Genomic DNA, 15353 nt, shown 5'->3' with positions numbered 1-15353 from the left:
AATCATGGGACATATTTTTTAAAACCTTGTGTCTTTTGTTCTTTTGAAGAGATGAGAATGCTGTTAGTCAGGAATTACTCATTAAATTTGCAAGTTGCCTTTTCGTGAGCAAGAGTAATGAAGCTGCTTCTGTTTGAAAGGGCTGTTCTGCATAATTTATGTGTTTTTTATTACCAAAAGTCATATGCTATGCCAATATTTTGTTTTTCATATTGCTGTGAAAAGGTCAAGTTCTCAGAAACAAGATGGCTCCTTGCATTTCTCATGCTACTGGCCAACAATCCATATCTAGAGAAACCCAAGGATTTCTCTCATTGCTGTTGGTTCTTGTCTTGAAGGTCAGTGTGTAGTGAGCTATGGGTGACTCAGGGGTTGTCAAAGGTGGCCCTTTTCAGGAAGAACTTACTTCCTGGCTATCCTTTTATCTGCCAGCCTTGGCCTCAGCTTTAGAGCTGATGAAATCCAGACAGTGCAAAGATTTGTTTGTCCTGTGCTGAATTTCCTACAGTGTTTTGTTCTTGTCTGTGTCAGTGAGGGACGGGCTTGCTGGCTGGGGAGTGAGGAGAAGGAAGATGCTGCTTTTGTGGTCTTCAGCTCCTTTGGTCAGCAACACTGCCCAATGCCCCTTCACAGCACCCACATTTTCTCCTGCTCTGTAACACTGAGTCTATCCCCATTTATATGTGAAAAATTTAACCTAGTGAAGACCTAAAATTTTCACTACTTGGCTTGGGGCTGGTTACTGGCATGGTGTTGTCTCCCAGGGAGGTGTTTCCCTGAGGATCTGTGGGGTGTGCGTGATGGATGTCTGGGGTGGCACTGGGGGATTTCATGTGCCTCTTTTTGGGGTGCAGGCCTTGGGCAGCAGCCTGTGAGCTGGCTGCCCTTCAGCTTCGGATGCACTATTCTATTAAAGCCTTCCTTGTGCTGGAAAACCACACTTTGCGTTTCGCTTCGGTATAAAATAAATCCCTAAGCTCGGCGAAGCGGGCGGAGGGGCAGCGGGAGGGCTCGGTCTGTGTGTTTCGCTGCGGTGGAGCGCGGCCCGCGGGGCCCGCCCCGGGCCCGTTACCCGCCCGCAGGGTGGGGCCGCCCCGCCCCGGCCCCGCTGCCCACGGGCGGGCGGGGCGGGGCCGCTCGGGGCCGGTGTGAGCGCGGGCGGCGGCGGAGCGGGCCCGGCCTGGAGGTGAGCGCGGGGCGGCGGCTCCGGGGCGCGAACCGAACCGGGTCGGGTCGCGGGTCCCGGCGGGGAGCGGGCGCGGGGCGGGAGCTGAGGGGGCCGGAGCGGCGCTGCCGGCGAGCGGCGCCCAGGCCGGCGGCTCGGCCCGCCCCGCCTGCGCGGCCGCGCTTCCGCCGCTGCCGGCCGTGCGGGCCCGGCCCGCGGCGCTCCTGTGGCAGCCGGGCCGAGGAGGGGAGCGGGGTCTGTGGCCGGCGCTCTGCCAGCCCGCCGAAGTCCCCCGGGGGCTGCAGGGGCCTGGGGAGCGGCTTCCCCGGGGGCTCAGAGAGCGCCTTCACAGGGGGCTGCCGCAGGGGCCTCGCCGCTGGCCCCTCGGGCTGCGAGTGTGAGAGCAGCCGTGCCCCGGCACAGCCCGTGCCCCCGGCACAGCCCGTGCCCCCGGCACAGCCCGTGCCCCCGGCACAGCCCGTGCCCCCGGCACAGCCCGTGCCCCCGGCACAGCCCGTGCCCCGGCACAGCCCGTGCCCCGACCCGCCTCCGTGCGGGGACCCGGGCCGGGAGGGTCTTGTCCGCCCGGCTGCTCGGTCAGAGAAGCGCTGCTGAAGCGCCGCTCACCTGGCAGGGACCGGCCGCGGACATTCCCCGCTGTCCCCGCCCATGCAGCTCCTTCCAGGCCGGCGTGGGGCCGGGCAGCTCTGCGGGGCAGAGCCATGAAACCCTTCGAGGCCGTGAGGAGGGACGGGGTCGTAGGGGCGCCTGAGGTACGGGCCGCAGGCAGGCACGTCGCTCCTCTCACAACCGAGCATTCGGAATCTTCACCTGCGGTGGTGGATTCTTGGTGCATCATTTGTGTCAGCTCAGTATAGCAGTGCTAACGGGTGGCTGTGGTTTAAAGAGTTAAGAGAGGAAAATTTGCTTTTTTGTGCTTCCTTGCTGCTCCGTGTGTAGCCATCCCTTCCCATGGGAGGCAGGGGCCACCCTGCTCATGCTTGGCAACTGGGAAACTGGCCTCACTTCAGATCTGCCTTCTGCATGGGTGAGGGACGGAGCATGGCCCCTGCCGCTGACCAAAAGACACCATGCTCAGAGGAGTTCCTTTGAAAGCCATTGGTATCATCCAAGTGTGCAAAGCCAGATTGAATGGGGCTTGAAGTAAGCTGGTCTAGTGAAAGTTGTCCCTGCTCATGGCAGGGAGCTGGAACAAGGTGGACTTTAAGGTCCCTTTAAACCCAAAGCACTCTATGTTTCTATGATCTTACATATCCTCAGGTATAAACTGCCTTTCCAGATTTGCTGATAGCTGAAAATGCTTTCTTGCTTCTGAAAAATATGTTTATTCTATCCAAGTAGAAGATGAAACCCATTGTGACTTAAAAGCTCTTTCAAAAAGTACCTGGTACAAAAAGTTAAAAAAAAAAATATATATATATATACACATATACATACAGCTATCTAAATTTTGTAAATTTTGCTTTGTTTGCTCCTTTATTTAGGGCTGAGAGCAATGCTTATTCAGTCACTGTACTTCAGGGAGCAGATTTAGCTTTGGTGCCTCCTGGTCCCAGTTTGTAGGAAATTATCAGGATAAACACTAGGTGAAAGCAAGTTCAGAGAGAGGCAATGCAAGGAGGATTTTTTTTTTTATCCCAAAACACCAGTGTTGTGGTAATATTGTATTTTAGTTTTGCATTGTTGAGACCTTGTTGTGGCTCACCCATGGCAGGAGGCTCTTGGTAGGATGTTCTGCTCTGTCTGTAGAAATTCTGTGTTCTTGGAGCTTGCAGCCTGTCTAGTTCATTTTCTTTCTCCTTTTGTGTAGTCAGCCCTTGAACTGAAGTGTTTTCTGAACCATGACACTGTGGTTTTTGTCCAGAAATGTCATATGTAATCAGAGGACTTAAAACACGATATACAGCTCTGGTGGTGAAACTGGAAGTAGTGCTTGGCTTGGTTAGCACTCCTCACACATTGGGTGTTGGAGGCAGAGGGAGCAGACTGGGCTATCTGGGGACTGTCAATAGTTGTGGTGGCATCAGTGGGCTGCCTTGGGAGGGAGCAGGATGTGGCATGGGGGAGATGCTCTCAGCTGGCACAGCAGGCCACTGCTCTTCTGGGCATCATGCTTGCTTCTGCACATCCTGTGTTCTGCCTAGTGCTTGTTTGGCCTTTAAAATCTTAATATTGGCTGGCATAAATATTTATAGGAACATGTCATCAGTAGGCTATGAGGTCAAGCGCCGCTGAGCTCACTTTTACTGTTACCACCTGTGGGGAAAGATTTTGACACGTGCAATTTCTGTTTGATATGACTTTGGTCTCTCCTGGCTGGTGACCAAAGCTAGAGAGTACCCAGGAGCTCCTCCTGAGTCCGGCCTTGGGTGGCCTGCCTGCCTTGCCGTGGGGAAGCAGCTGCCTCCAGCTGGAGGAGAGGCTGCTGAGGTCTCTGCAGGGCTGTTCCTTCTGCTGCCTTGGCTGTTGCTGCTTGCATTTTTTTCCTTTTGAGTAACGGCAGTGTGTGTCTCTTCCAGGAGCTGTTTATTCAGAAGGGAATGAGTGCTCCTGGAGCACTAATTTTAAGAGTGGATGGCTAATAAAGAGCCCTATGGAGGAGTATAACTGATCCTGGGCAGCTCCTGAATGCCAATAGCAAAAATTTATCATGTGATTACCTGATAAGGGACATGATATCAAGGGGATACATCTCTGGTTTCTCTTCAGAATAGCAGTTAAAGGTGTAACCTGGGTATCTCTTTCTGATGAATTTTGTTGTTAGGATGGTTTTAAAATTTATGACATTAAAGTTTTTCAATGTGGCTGCACAAACCTAGAAGTTCAGCCAAAAAATACACACAAAACACCATAAGAAAGAAACTTTCTGATTATTTGTCACCCAAAACTGGGAGGTTGGGCACAGGGTAGTGTGTGCCCAGTTTAAGGTTAAGCTCATCCTTCATCCTGGGTTTGGTTTTGGGTCCCTGGTGCATGTCCAGAGAAGGGCAGTGGAGCTGGGGAAGGATCTGGAGAACAAGTCAGATGAGGCACAGCTGGGCAGGCTCTGCCTGGAGAACAGGAGGCTCAGGGGGAACCTTCTTGCTCTGTCTAACTTCCTGACAGGGTACAGCCAAGTGGGGGATCAGGCTCTGCCACCAGGGAACAAGGACAAGGGGAAATGGCCTCAAGCTGTGTCAGATGACATTTAGATTCAATATCAGGGAAACTTTCTTCACTGAAAGGTTTGTCAGGCATTGGAACAGGCTTCCTAGGGCAGTGGTGGAGTCCCCATCCCTGGAGATGTTCAAGCATGTGTGGATGGGGCATCTAGGGACGTGGTTTAGTGGTGGTGTTGGCAGTACTGGGTTAGGGGTTGGACTGATGATATCAGGGACTTTTTTCAGTCATAATAATTCTGTGATTGTCACACTTTCTTGTTGCATGTTGTCAGCTGGGAGGCTGGTGGCATCTCTGGGTGGTCTCAGCTCTGCTGCTTGGTCAGGGCTCTGCAGGGGCTCAGAGGCCACACAAATCTTGTGGTGGGTGTGATTAGGTGGGAAGGCATCTGTCTGCCCTTCTGGGATAAGTTTATCTCTGCAGGGATCTACAGGTATAAAAATAAAACCCCCAAAATGTTGAAGTGCACTGGGCTGCAAATTAGGAAGACATTTGACCAGTCTCAATGTGTGTGAGAATTGATACATAAACCACCTCCAACTAATTTGTAAGGACACATAGGGTTTTTCATTCAAGGATTTTCGTTCAAATCCTTGGAGTAGGCTGCCTACCTACTCTGAGCACAGAGAGACAAAGGAGTGTTGTCATGAGCTGCCTCTTCTTGTCTGAGAAAACACATTTACTACAAAACAATAAACTGTCACTCCTTTGGATGTGAAACCATGTGAAGGCTGTCCCACTGCAGTACCCACACACTCTGGACTGTTGGGACACAGTGTGGTGTTTGGATAATTCACCCAAAAGGCCCAGGGAGCCTTCCCTGTGTGTTCCTGCTTAGTGCCTTGCACCTTGCTGCCAAATACTCAGTGCCAGAGGTGGGCGTGGGGCAGAGGCTGTGCTGCATTCTGGGCACACAGGCCTCACCTTTGTGTAGACCCCGCTGTGATTCCCCATGCAAATATAACCCCTGCTCTGGTGGTGTGGGAGAGCTGGGGAGAGCCTCAGGGACATCCTCCCCATGTCCAATTAAAGATTGGCTCTGCACAGCTGTGACAGCAAGACTCGTGTAGGAGTCAGCCTATATTCACTAGCGTCAGTCTCTGTCACTGAGATTTTTGCCCACTGATTTAGTCTGGGTATAGCACAAATTTCCTAGTGAGGTGAGGAACTGTTTGGTAGCCCACTTGACTTTTTAACTTGCCAGAGAACAAGAAAAGAGACTGACAGAGTGATGTAACGGATGGAGAGAGAACAAAATGGGAAAGAACAGTTTTTTCTTTGTGTTGCCTTGTAGCAGTGCCTGATGAAGGCTCTGAGCTGCTAGCAGTTAAGCTTTTTGCATCAGTCATCATTTTGGGGGTGCAGGAAGTTAATAGTTCTTATCTCATGTGCAGTCAATGGGATGGTTGGGTACCCATGAGAGGTACCTGCCTCACCTTTCACTGTCCCCAGTGCTCATGCTGCTGGTGGGAGGAGGCTTATCAGCAGAAGAACCTTCTCAGAAATAAAAATGTTCATGTTGAGAGGGCAGAAGGCACAAGTTTGACCACCCCATTTCTTAACCAGGCTTCAGAATAGTTAGTTCTATTTTCCACTTTTCCTTCTTAGCTGTTGGATTTTAGTCGTTATAGAATGGTTTGGGTTGGAAGGGGCCCTAGAGCTCATCTTGTTCCAACTTCTTCCATGGGCAGGGACACCTTCCACTAGACCAGTTTGCTCCAAGCTTTGTCGAGAGTTTAATTAACCTTATTACTGATTTTGCTAGTGGGATAAATAGTGTTAAATGAGGATTTTGTTATAGTGCTTCAGTGGGTGGTATTTTCATACAGAATATCAGTGTAAAATCTTTCAGGCTGTTTCCTTCCATGTTTCTACAGACTCTGCTTGCTGTTGGAAGATGGGAGAGATAGAAGGAACATACAGAATTCTGCAGACGCCGGGCTCTCGTTTGGGTGCCCAGAAGACCTCAGGAGTGAGTACCTTGGAGCCAGGACAGAACCTCTTGACTGCCATGGCATCATCGCCTGCCAAAGCGCACGAGCGCGACCTCCCCGTCAAAATCAGGATGTTGGACAACACAGTGGAAGTACTTGACATTGAGGTAAGAGATATTTAAACCTGATTTCAAGTACACTGAGCCTCTGATAATTTAAAGTTCACAAGGATGTGCCTCTGTAGAGAGCTGGGACATTTTGAGGCAATATGTGAATGAAGATTCCTGTTGGGATTTACCTGCTTACAAGTAATGATATCAGTTGCATGGCTTGTTTTTTAAAATCTTTCAAGTGTAACAGATGTTTTGTGTTTTTAACAGACTTTAAATACAAGCATATACTGTAAAGAGAGTCTTTGTTGTTTGCTTTGGGGGAACACCAACTGTCTCCTGCCAAAATGGTCTTGCTTCCTGAGCCACATGCAGCTTTGTCAATTTGGCAGCTGGGAGAGCAGAAAAGCTTTGCCTTAGTTACTGATTTATAGTAATTATTTTAATGGTTTGTATCCTCTACAAATAAACTTGCTCCTATTTGAAAGTCTTTGATTGCCAGCACGCTTTAGGAGGGATGCACCAAAGCAGTGTCAGTTCAGTGTTTCTGAAAATGTTTATTTAAAAATATGCTTGGGGAAATGTGCCATAAGACATAGAAGCCATGCACAAAGTAGGGAGATTCTGCTTTGAAACTAGTTTTTTTCCTTCCAATTCTTGTTACATTTTCAGCATTAACCTCTTGAGTTTAATTCTAGTTTGCCTGAGAACTGTTGTTAGAAAACAACTGTGTTGTAGTGAAGATACTCAGCTATCAGATATTATTAGTATCAAACTGTAATCAGTAATTTATAATTACCACTTGGAGCCTTAGTGTGTTTCATAGACTCAAAAAGGGTTTTTCAAATAGAGTGAAAAAGGTTTCTGTGGAACTCTGAAGAAATAGTGGATTTGGGGATGTCTTCTATAGATTTTGTCCAACTGTTGAAGTCTCAGACATGAAATCTGGTTTTGTGGTTTTTTGTTTTTTGTTTTTTTTTTCTTTAAAGAGTGAGGCTGTGCCTGTATCCTTCCACTTGAGCACAGAGTGTCTGGTACTGCAAACCCACCCATCCCTCATGTACCACATAGAACACAAAAGCCTCTTTTTTCCCTTTACATTATGTTAGAATATTTTTTTAGAAAATATGCTGACTTTGGTTCTTTTGAAGGATAATTTTATTTATTTTTCCAATATGTTATAGATGCTGCTTTTGTGTTTTGATTCAAAAAAGAAAAAAAAAAAACCCAAGCAACACCCTCAGCTCTGTAATTTTGAAAGTCGGTGCAAGGCCAGGTTTATGGGGCTTTCAGCTTGTTGTGTTGTATGTGTTAATCATAATTAGGAGCTGTCTTAGTTTTCTTCACCTGAAAAGCTCTTTCTGATTATGACACCCATAGAAACACCCAAATTCAGGCACTAGCATGCTGAGGCCATAATTAATATTGTGCTGCTTTTCTTTATGAGATCAGTTGGAACTGAAAGACTTAGAAACCTCATGGCTGACGCTGTGAGTGATGAGGAAAAGGGGTCAGCCTTGGGTCAGCTTCAGAGCACTGAGCACAGAAAGGTCCAGAGTCAGCAGCTGTGGCATTACAGTCCAGCTAACACTGCCTCCATTGCCTTTCAGTTTTGGCTAAATAAGGTAGCAAATGATAGAAAACAGGCATGAGGTATTAAACTGTGACCATCTGCCTGATTTCTTTGGTGAGCTTTTGGGATAGCAGGAACTGCTTACTGCTGTTTGTCATGGAAAATGGGAATTTTTCACTTGGGATTGAGGGCAGGCATTAGGAAAAGGCAGTGACATTGCTGAATAGGTGGTGCATGCTAGCACAATAATTTTTCAAAAAGCAGTTAGAGAAACTGGTGGCCAAGCAGCTATCCTAGATCAGATTGCCATGGTACTTCCCACTTCTCTTTGCTTTTGTAATTTTTGTCACTAGATGTGAAAGCACGATGTGATGTTGTGGGGTTTGTGTTTGATTCAGGGCAGCAGTAGTTTGTCAGTGCAGTGGCACACAGGCCTTTCCCATGGTGATTTGGCACTGGCTGCTCAGGGAGATGTGGATGATCCCAAAAGGTGGTCTGGATTTTGGTTTTTTTTTTTTCCCTATTTCAAATGATTTTCTCTTGTTTCTGTAAGAACTGTGGCAAGTGACTTTTTACTGGGAAAAATGGTGTGTCAATGGAAGGACAGACGGAGTGTAGGATCAGCTCCTGGAGAGACCTTTCCCTGTGCAGTGTGGTGGGGAGCCTGATGCAGTAGCCCAGTAGCCCTTTTTATTGCCTCCCTGCCTAAAATGAGCCACAGCAGCATTTTTAACCATATGGGATTAAGAGAGTAGCCACAGTAACAACTTAATCCATGCAGCTTTACCTCTTCATCCCTTCCTTTCTCCAAGAAGTGTTTAAACCAGTTGCTTCTCTCCTGGCAGGAGTTGGTGGTTGCCCTTTTTGGTAGCCCACTTGATTTTTTAACTTGCCCAAGAGCAAGAAAAGAGACTGATAGAGTGAGGTAATGAGTGGAGAGAGAACAAAATGGGAAAGAACAGTTTTTTCTTTGTGTTACTGGTGTATCTGGAACAGTTTGCTAAAAGTTCCACACAGCTATGTTCTACCAACTTTTAAGTCCACTGTCTCTGTCAATTTCCCCCATCTGTTTCATAAGGTTTGATTTCTAAGTAGGAATTTGATTAATTACTAAGAGAGAATTATTCTTTAAAGTATGTTGGGCAAAGCCTTTCTCCAGTGAATCTGATTTGAATGTTAGGGGATGGAGAAATACTCAGTGTTTTCTGGAGTTTAAAAAAACTGAAAATGGGCTATTTATGGGTTCTCCTTTCCCTTCCAAAACAGAAGAGAGAATGAAACATAGCCATTCAAAGCTAGGCTGAAATATTCATTATTTCCATGAGTTGGGTTTTTTCCCTTTTTACAGCCAGCTTATTTAGTCAGCTCAAATCTTGCATGTGCCATTTCATGGAGTACCTAGCCTTTTCAAACTAAATCTGTCCAAAGGGTGGTTTTGCAGACTACAAGATGAATGATTGGCAAATTACATTTAGTTCAGACTGCGGGCACACTTCAAAGTAATCAGGGTTTTACAGTAGAAGTTCTGCCAGCTTTCCAGGTTTTTTGAAGAGATTAAACTTAGAGGCTTTTGATCAGCACAAAAATGTGGCAGACTCTTATGTAGAAGGGTCTGGGCTAGGTTGAATTCACCAAAATGACATTTAATGGAACTGCTGCCATCAGATGATGTTTAATATTTGGCCTGTGTGTTGTTCCTTATGTAAGAAATATGTGTCATTTAGAAAATTCTTCTACATGAAATATTCTCTATGCTATGAGGAAGTGCCCCAGAAGAAGTAGTTTATATTATTATGCTTCAAGTTTACTGAATTGTCTGGGGAGAACTTGATGCTTCTTCAATGGCATGTACTTCCTCTTCTTCTGCTGGGATGTCAAATGAAATTTGGGACTCAAAAATATTCGTACATTTTATTATAGGGTCTGCCTGCCTGCTCCATTCTAAGGTAAAATTTAAACTGGAATTTTTTAATTTTGTGCTAATCTTTGTTGGGTTGTTTTGAGAACAGAAATCTGTCCTTTAAATTTTATTTTTGTATGTAATGCAGTAATGATGTTCTGCATCCCTGCCGTGCTGAGGTGTCCCTCTCCCTCTGATAGGGGTGGACTCCTAGCAGGGAGATGCTCCACCCCACTGCCATTATTAAGAACAGGCCAGTTAGGTAAGATTACACTGTATTCCCCCATTTATTTTCTTATTAATTAGTGTCCTCTCACTGCTCTTGTCTGCTTTGGTGTTCATTGATGTACCCTGCAAAACTATTACATTACTACAAAACCAAAGTGGCTTATTCTGTCCTAAGCTGAAAATATGTACTTGATGATTACTCTGATAGTAATAGTGTCTTTGCTGGGCACTTCCTTGGCTTATTGAAATTTATAAATTGCATTAATAAAATGTGCAAAGCTACTCTCCATCCTTATGTTTAGAATGGAATAGAATAACTCTGGTTATTCTGGTTTCTGTGCAGTTTGCAGTTATCTGTGATTGAAAAGGTGCCATGAAAGTGGTTTCCCCTGAGATGCCCATTGTTTTTGACCAGCCATTGGAGGCCCTGAAGTCAGGAGCTGGGCTGGGGCTGCAGGAAGTTTTTGGGATGGCAGAGGAAGCAATCTGACTGCAATATCCTTCCCATGGTTTGGAGAGAGTGTTTCCCACTCGTGCACATGGCAAAATACTCCCCTCATAGCAGCATTGTGGTAGTGTTAGTGCCCCCAAGAACTTCCATGGGCATGATGCAGAAATGGTGCAGCTTTTAGCTGCTGTTATTGAGCAATTTTTAGGAAGAAATATGCGTATGTTGAGCACTGGGATGATGCTGTGGGCACTGAAAAGCACTTGCTCTGTGCCATGAGGAGCTGCTGGGATAGGCAGCCCAGTCCTGGCTCTGGCACTTGTGCCCTCCTGCCTCTGCCTTGCTCTCCCTGTGCCTGCTCAGACCTTCCTTTCATGAAGGCTTTCTCCCTCTGTGCTGTGAAAGTATTAACAGCTTAAATATGTGAGGAGTCAAGGGATAGTCTGCTGCTGAATCCTATTAAGTGCTGTGCTGGAGGAATCGAGGTGCTGTTAGTCAGCTCACAGTGTTTTTCTTCCCTAGCCAGGAAGAAATAGTCAAAATTCCAAAAAGAATCATAGCCAGATGTTTGTCATTGCTTCGGTTTGAGTCTCCTAAATATGGCAAATAAGCTGCCTTAGGACTTATTTTTATCTGACCTCAGAAGAGAAAGTTAGTAATTCACTATTTTAAATTTGCAATTATCATAGGGTTTAAAAAGAAGGTAACTAAAGCTTTGCCTTTTGTGTGCCGTTTGATTCAACTATATATTTTTTAGGCCTGTTATTTTGTGTTTGGAAACTTGACTTTTTTGATGCTATGTAGGAATGTGGCATGGGGTGGAGAAAGGTGAAACCACAGCCATTTTATTGACAGGAATTTAGAGTGTATGTTTTGTTCATTCGAGTGTTTTTTGGTTTTGTTTTCTTTTTAAGGAAAAATATGGACTTAAATTGTATAAGCCAAAATTATTATTTTACAGTTCTCTTGACCTTAGGTGTTATATTATATGTAAAGAAAATTTAGTTGTACTGCAATAAAGAAAAAACAATCTGAATATCCCTGTACAAAAAGTTGATTATGTGCACGTGCCTTAAAACACAGAAACCGTTTAGGAAAATGGTGATCAAGTGTTATTACAGTCCTTGAAATATTAATGTAGTGGATTGAATTCATAACAGTTTGTGTGGCTAGGCAGGTGTTTGTTTCTGTTTTCATAATCTAGTTATGCAGGATAGTGAAAATCAGCTGAAATCAGTCTTACGCTATTCAACCAAAATGGCTGTAGGAAATGCTGTATTCCACAAAAAACGCAAAAATAAGAAGGCCATTGGAAACCTTTTAAACCTTTTTTGGGTGTGGGTGACATTCAAGTTCGGGCCCACAGATGGGTAATTCTGTAAAATATAGGGAGCCTGGAAGGGAAGAAAATCCAAAAGCAAACCAAGAATCAACCCACAGGCAGCTAAAGACAGCTACACGAGTTCAGTGTGCTGAGAGGCAGATCAGAGAAATTTTAGGTTTGTGCCTACTGGAAAAAGGTTCTTGGAGCTGAGCAAGGATGATGTGTCATGGTTCTCTCAGGGTTCAGAGCAGCACAGACTTGGGGATGTGCATTTAGCTAAACAGGGTTGCAAATGCATGCCTGTGTGTCAGCCCTTTGTCCTTGCAATCAAATTCCTGCTTGGAAAGAGCTGTACTGCCTACTTGGATAAGAGAGAGACTGTATATATTCAATATTTAAAAAGCTGTGCTATGGTGGCAATGCCTAGCGTGAGAGATTTACTGTTCATGATTTAGTGTTGGATATGGGGAGGGGGTGGGCCCCTCTGTCTAACTGAGCAGTCATTTATTAATAAAAACAAGAATTAGAAAAGGGAAAAAAGCCCAAAGCTTTGTAGAGACTCTGTTAGAGCTGTCTGACATGTCTTCAACTGAAATAATGAAGGAAAAGTTTTGCTGAGCCCTCAGCCCACTTCTCAGGCAGATAGCCTGAAGCCAGTGGTGTAGGAAACCCCTGCTGGCAAAGGGGAAGTTAGAGAAGCTTGGCCTTATCTAATCTGGCTTGTAGGTATTTATTAACCCATCACCACGTTATCAAACCTCTGTTCAAAGTACAGTGGGGAGTGATGTCAGGACAGCTGACACCATTTCAGTTTTGCACCAAACAAAAGGGAGTTTTGGCCTTTTCTGTAAAAATACTCAATTTGTATTTGTCTTTTGTCCAAAGAGTCTGTCATAACTGTCTTCTGGATGTTTTGAACTATTTCCTTTGGGCAGATTTCCTCAAAGAAGTGTCAGCCTGGAGTAGCCTAACACCTTGCAGGGGAAGTACAGTCCCTGGGTGCTGTGACACCTCTCCTAGGAGAGAAGGCTTGGAGAATTGGGATTGTGCAGCCTGGAGAAGGAAAATCTCTGGGAAGAACTTATTGCAGTCTTTGAGCACCTGAAGGGGCTCCAAGAAAGCTGGAGAGGGGCTTGGGACAAGGTTCTGGAGTGGCAGGACAAGGGGAAATGGCTTCCCACTGCCAGAGGGCAGGGATAGATGGGGTCTTGTGATGGTGGTGAAGTGCTGGCTCAGGTTGCCCAGGCAAGCTGTGGCTGCCCCTGGATCCCTAGAAGTGTCCAAGACCAGGTTACATGTGGCTTGGAGCAACCTGGGATAGTGGGAGGTGTCCCTGCCCATGGCAGGAGTTGGAATGAAATGGGCTTTCAAGTCACTTTCAACCTGAACTATTCTGTTATTCCATGAAAACCCAGATCAAATCTGGTGAATATGGACATGGATGATGGTTTTGAGGCAAAAGCATAATTAATGGAGAAAGACTTGCAATTTTAGTGAGGTGGTAGGGGGTTTTTTTTATGAACAGAGGAAAACAGAGTATTTTCTATGTTTAAAATGACTTAAAAATATTGAGTTTTCTTTAGATGCATATATATGCATATGATATGAAGCTGTGCAAGGTCCCAGAAGCACCAACAGTCTGAGTGTGTGGGGTGGCCAGGCCCAAGGGAACGGCTGTAGAAAGGTTCAGTGCTTTGTGCAAAGAACAAAGTTCAAGGGGGAAAAATTGAGATCAGTCTCCTGACTTCTCATTCTCTTTATTAGCTTGTGTGTACAAAGGAGGTACTTAGACCTTCTAGTATGAACCTGAATTTGGGATCAGCTACCCCAAAGCTGCTCCTCTCTGCAATACTGTCACTGTTGTCACCTGGATGTTTAATTATTAACAAGCAAGAACTCTGCTGCCAAATCATCCAGCAGTACCTGTGAAACTCTCCAAGGATATGGCCCATGGTGTTACTTTATGTGGCTTCCTTCTTCCCCAAGTAATCTACAGCAGTTTTATTCCAAGTAGTCCAGGTATTTCAGCACAGCACCATTTCTAAAAACTTAGGACCATTTTTTGTCTCTGTGTGCACTCTACCTAAGTATACATTATCCAATCTCATTCACGTAATTCCCTCCTTTTTGGGAATGTCTTTTCATGTCAACCAATTGTTGTTTTCCTACTTTCAGGCATCCAGCAAGTCTAGCCACTCTGGAAAAGCTTGTTTGTTGGGTAGAGCTGGTTAAGTGCTTTGACATTACCTTAAATGATCCTTTAAATGATCATAATTTTAAAGCTAACCTTAATTAAATGAGCCAGAGACTTCCATTTCTAGAATAATTTGTCTGGCTGTGGATTTTGCTTAAAAAAAAACCCTGACAAAACCACATCAAAACCAACCACTGAAATCCTAGGACAAAAAAAAAAAAATCACTGGGAGAGAATCTTAGATTTTTTTTTTTCTAAACAAAAAATGCCCAATATGGAGTGTAATAATAGAACTTAAAATAGCTTCAAGATTTTTATTTGGATTTGCAGCTTCCATAGTTCAGTAAATGATACTTCAATGCTATGTGGAAATACTGTAACACAATAATTCTTCTTTCTGTAACATAATAACTTCTTCTTTTTCATAAAGAAGAACTTTCAAGATGAAAGTGCACTCTATCTCATTTTGTGATAATGAGCTGCATCCTGTGCTCTGTAAGATATTAAATGCTCTGCAGAATATTCTTGGTGTGGTCTTACTAAAGTAATGTGTAGTTGGGACTTGTCAGTATAGAAGGGTGGATAAAATAAATGTATTTAAAATATCCTTTTCTTCACAAAGAGTTAAAAGAAAAATTGGAAGAATTGAGGATTAAAGTTGTTAAATGTTCAGATGATCAAAATAAAGTAGTACTTAAGCAATTTGGCTGAACACATGAAAACAGTGTTTGACAGAGTTGTTACCTGGTGCTTGTTTTTGTGGGGAATCAGGGAGTATTTTCATTGGAGTTACTAGTTCAAATCAAAATTGAGAAAACTAATAAAGTACTGAAGAGGAAGGCAGTTGTTTCTTGCTTTTCCAGTCTGCAGATTGAATACTTGATATGGAGCTGTAAGGTCAACTTGTTTCAGCCATGAAAGCACAAAGTTAATGACTAGTATTCCTTGCCATATTAAATTATTTCCTTCTTTCTAATAAAGATTCTGATGTCCACCCTGTATTCAGAAATGCAGTTTTGTTTATATGTGGCATTAATGATGATTATTAACAGGGAGTTTTGAGGATGTTTTTTCTGTCTCACGTTTCATTTGGACAGAGATCTAACAGATTACAGGAGGGTTGGAGATAAACAGAGCTATAAACTCAGCAAAATGTTTGCATAATTCTGATTAAGAAAGGAAATAACAAGTCTATGTTTAGTTGCAAATTGTCTATTTTTTTAATTTGCCAAAAATGAAAAATCACTTTTTCATTAGGAAGACTTCTAAAGTGCCCCAAAAAAGAAAAACCAATAAA

The 15353-nt window shown here is 44.5% G+C and overlaps 1 protein-coding gene across 5 annotated transcripts in view; it reads left to right on the top strand.

Annotated features, from left to right (window-relative positions):
• Window positions 1–1056: 1056 nt before the first annotated feature.
• FARP2 (FERM, ARH/RhoGEF and pleckstrin domain protein 2) overlaps window positions 1057–15353 on the top strand; it is a 73891-nt gene continuing 59594 nt past the window's right edge. For all 5 annotated transcript variants that reach the window (XR_012057462.1, XR_012057461.1, XM_030280578.4 and 2 more), the window contains exons 1-2: window positions 1057–1186; window positions 6223–6446. Coding sequence is in view for 3 of the 5 variants with exons in the window: in XM_030280578.4 (XP_030136438.4) it covers window positions 6243–6446 (204 nt within the window). In the remaining 2 variants the exon portion in view is untranslated. The remainder of the gene's footprint in view (window positions 1187–6222; window positions 6447–15353) is intronic.

Source organism: Taeniopygia guttata, chromosome 9, assembly GCF_048771995.1.
Source record: "Taeniopygia guttata chromosome 9, bTaeGut7.mat, whole genome shotgun sequence".
Classification (NCBI taxonomy): Eukaryota; Metazoa; Chordata; class Aves; order Passeriformes; family Estrildidae; genus Taeniopygia; species Taeniopygia guttata.
Note: the sequence above shows the minus strand (reverse complement) of the source record. Positions and strands in the feature narration are given on the sequence as shown.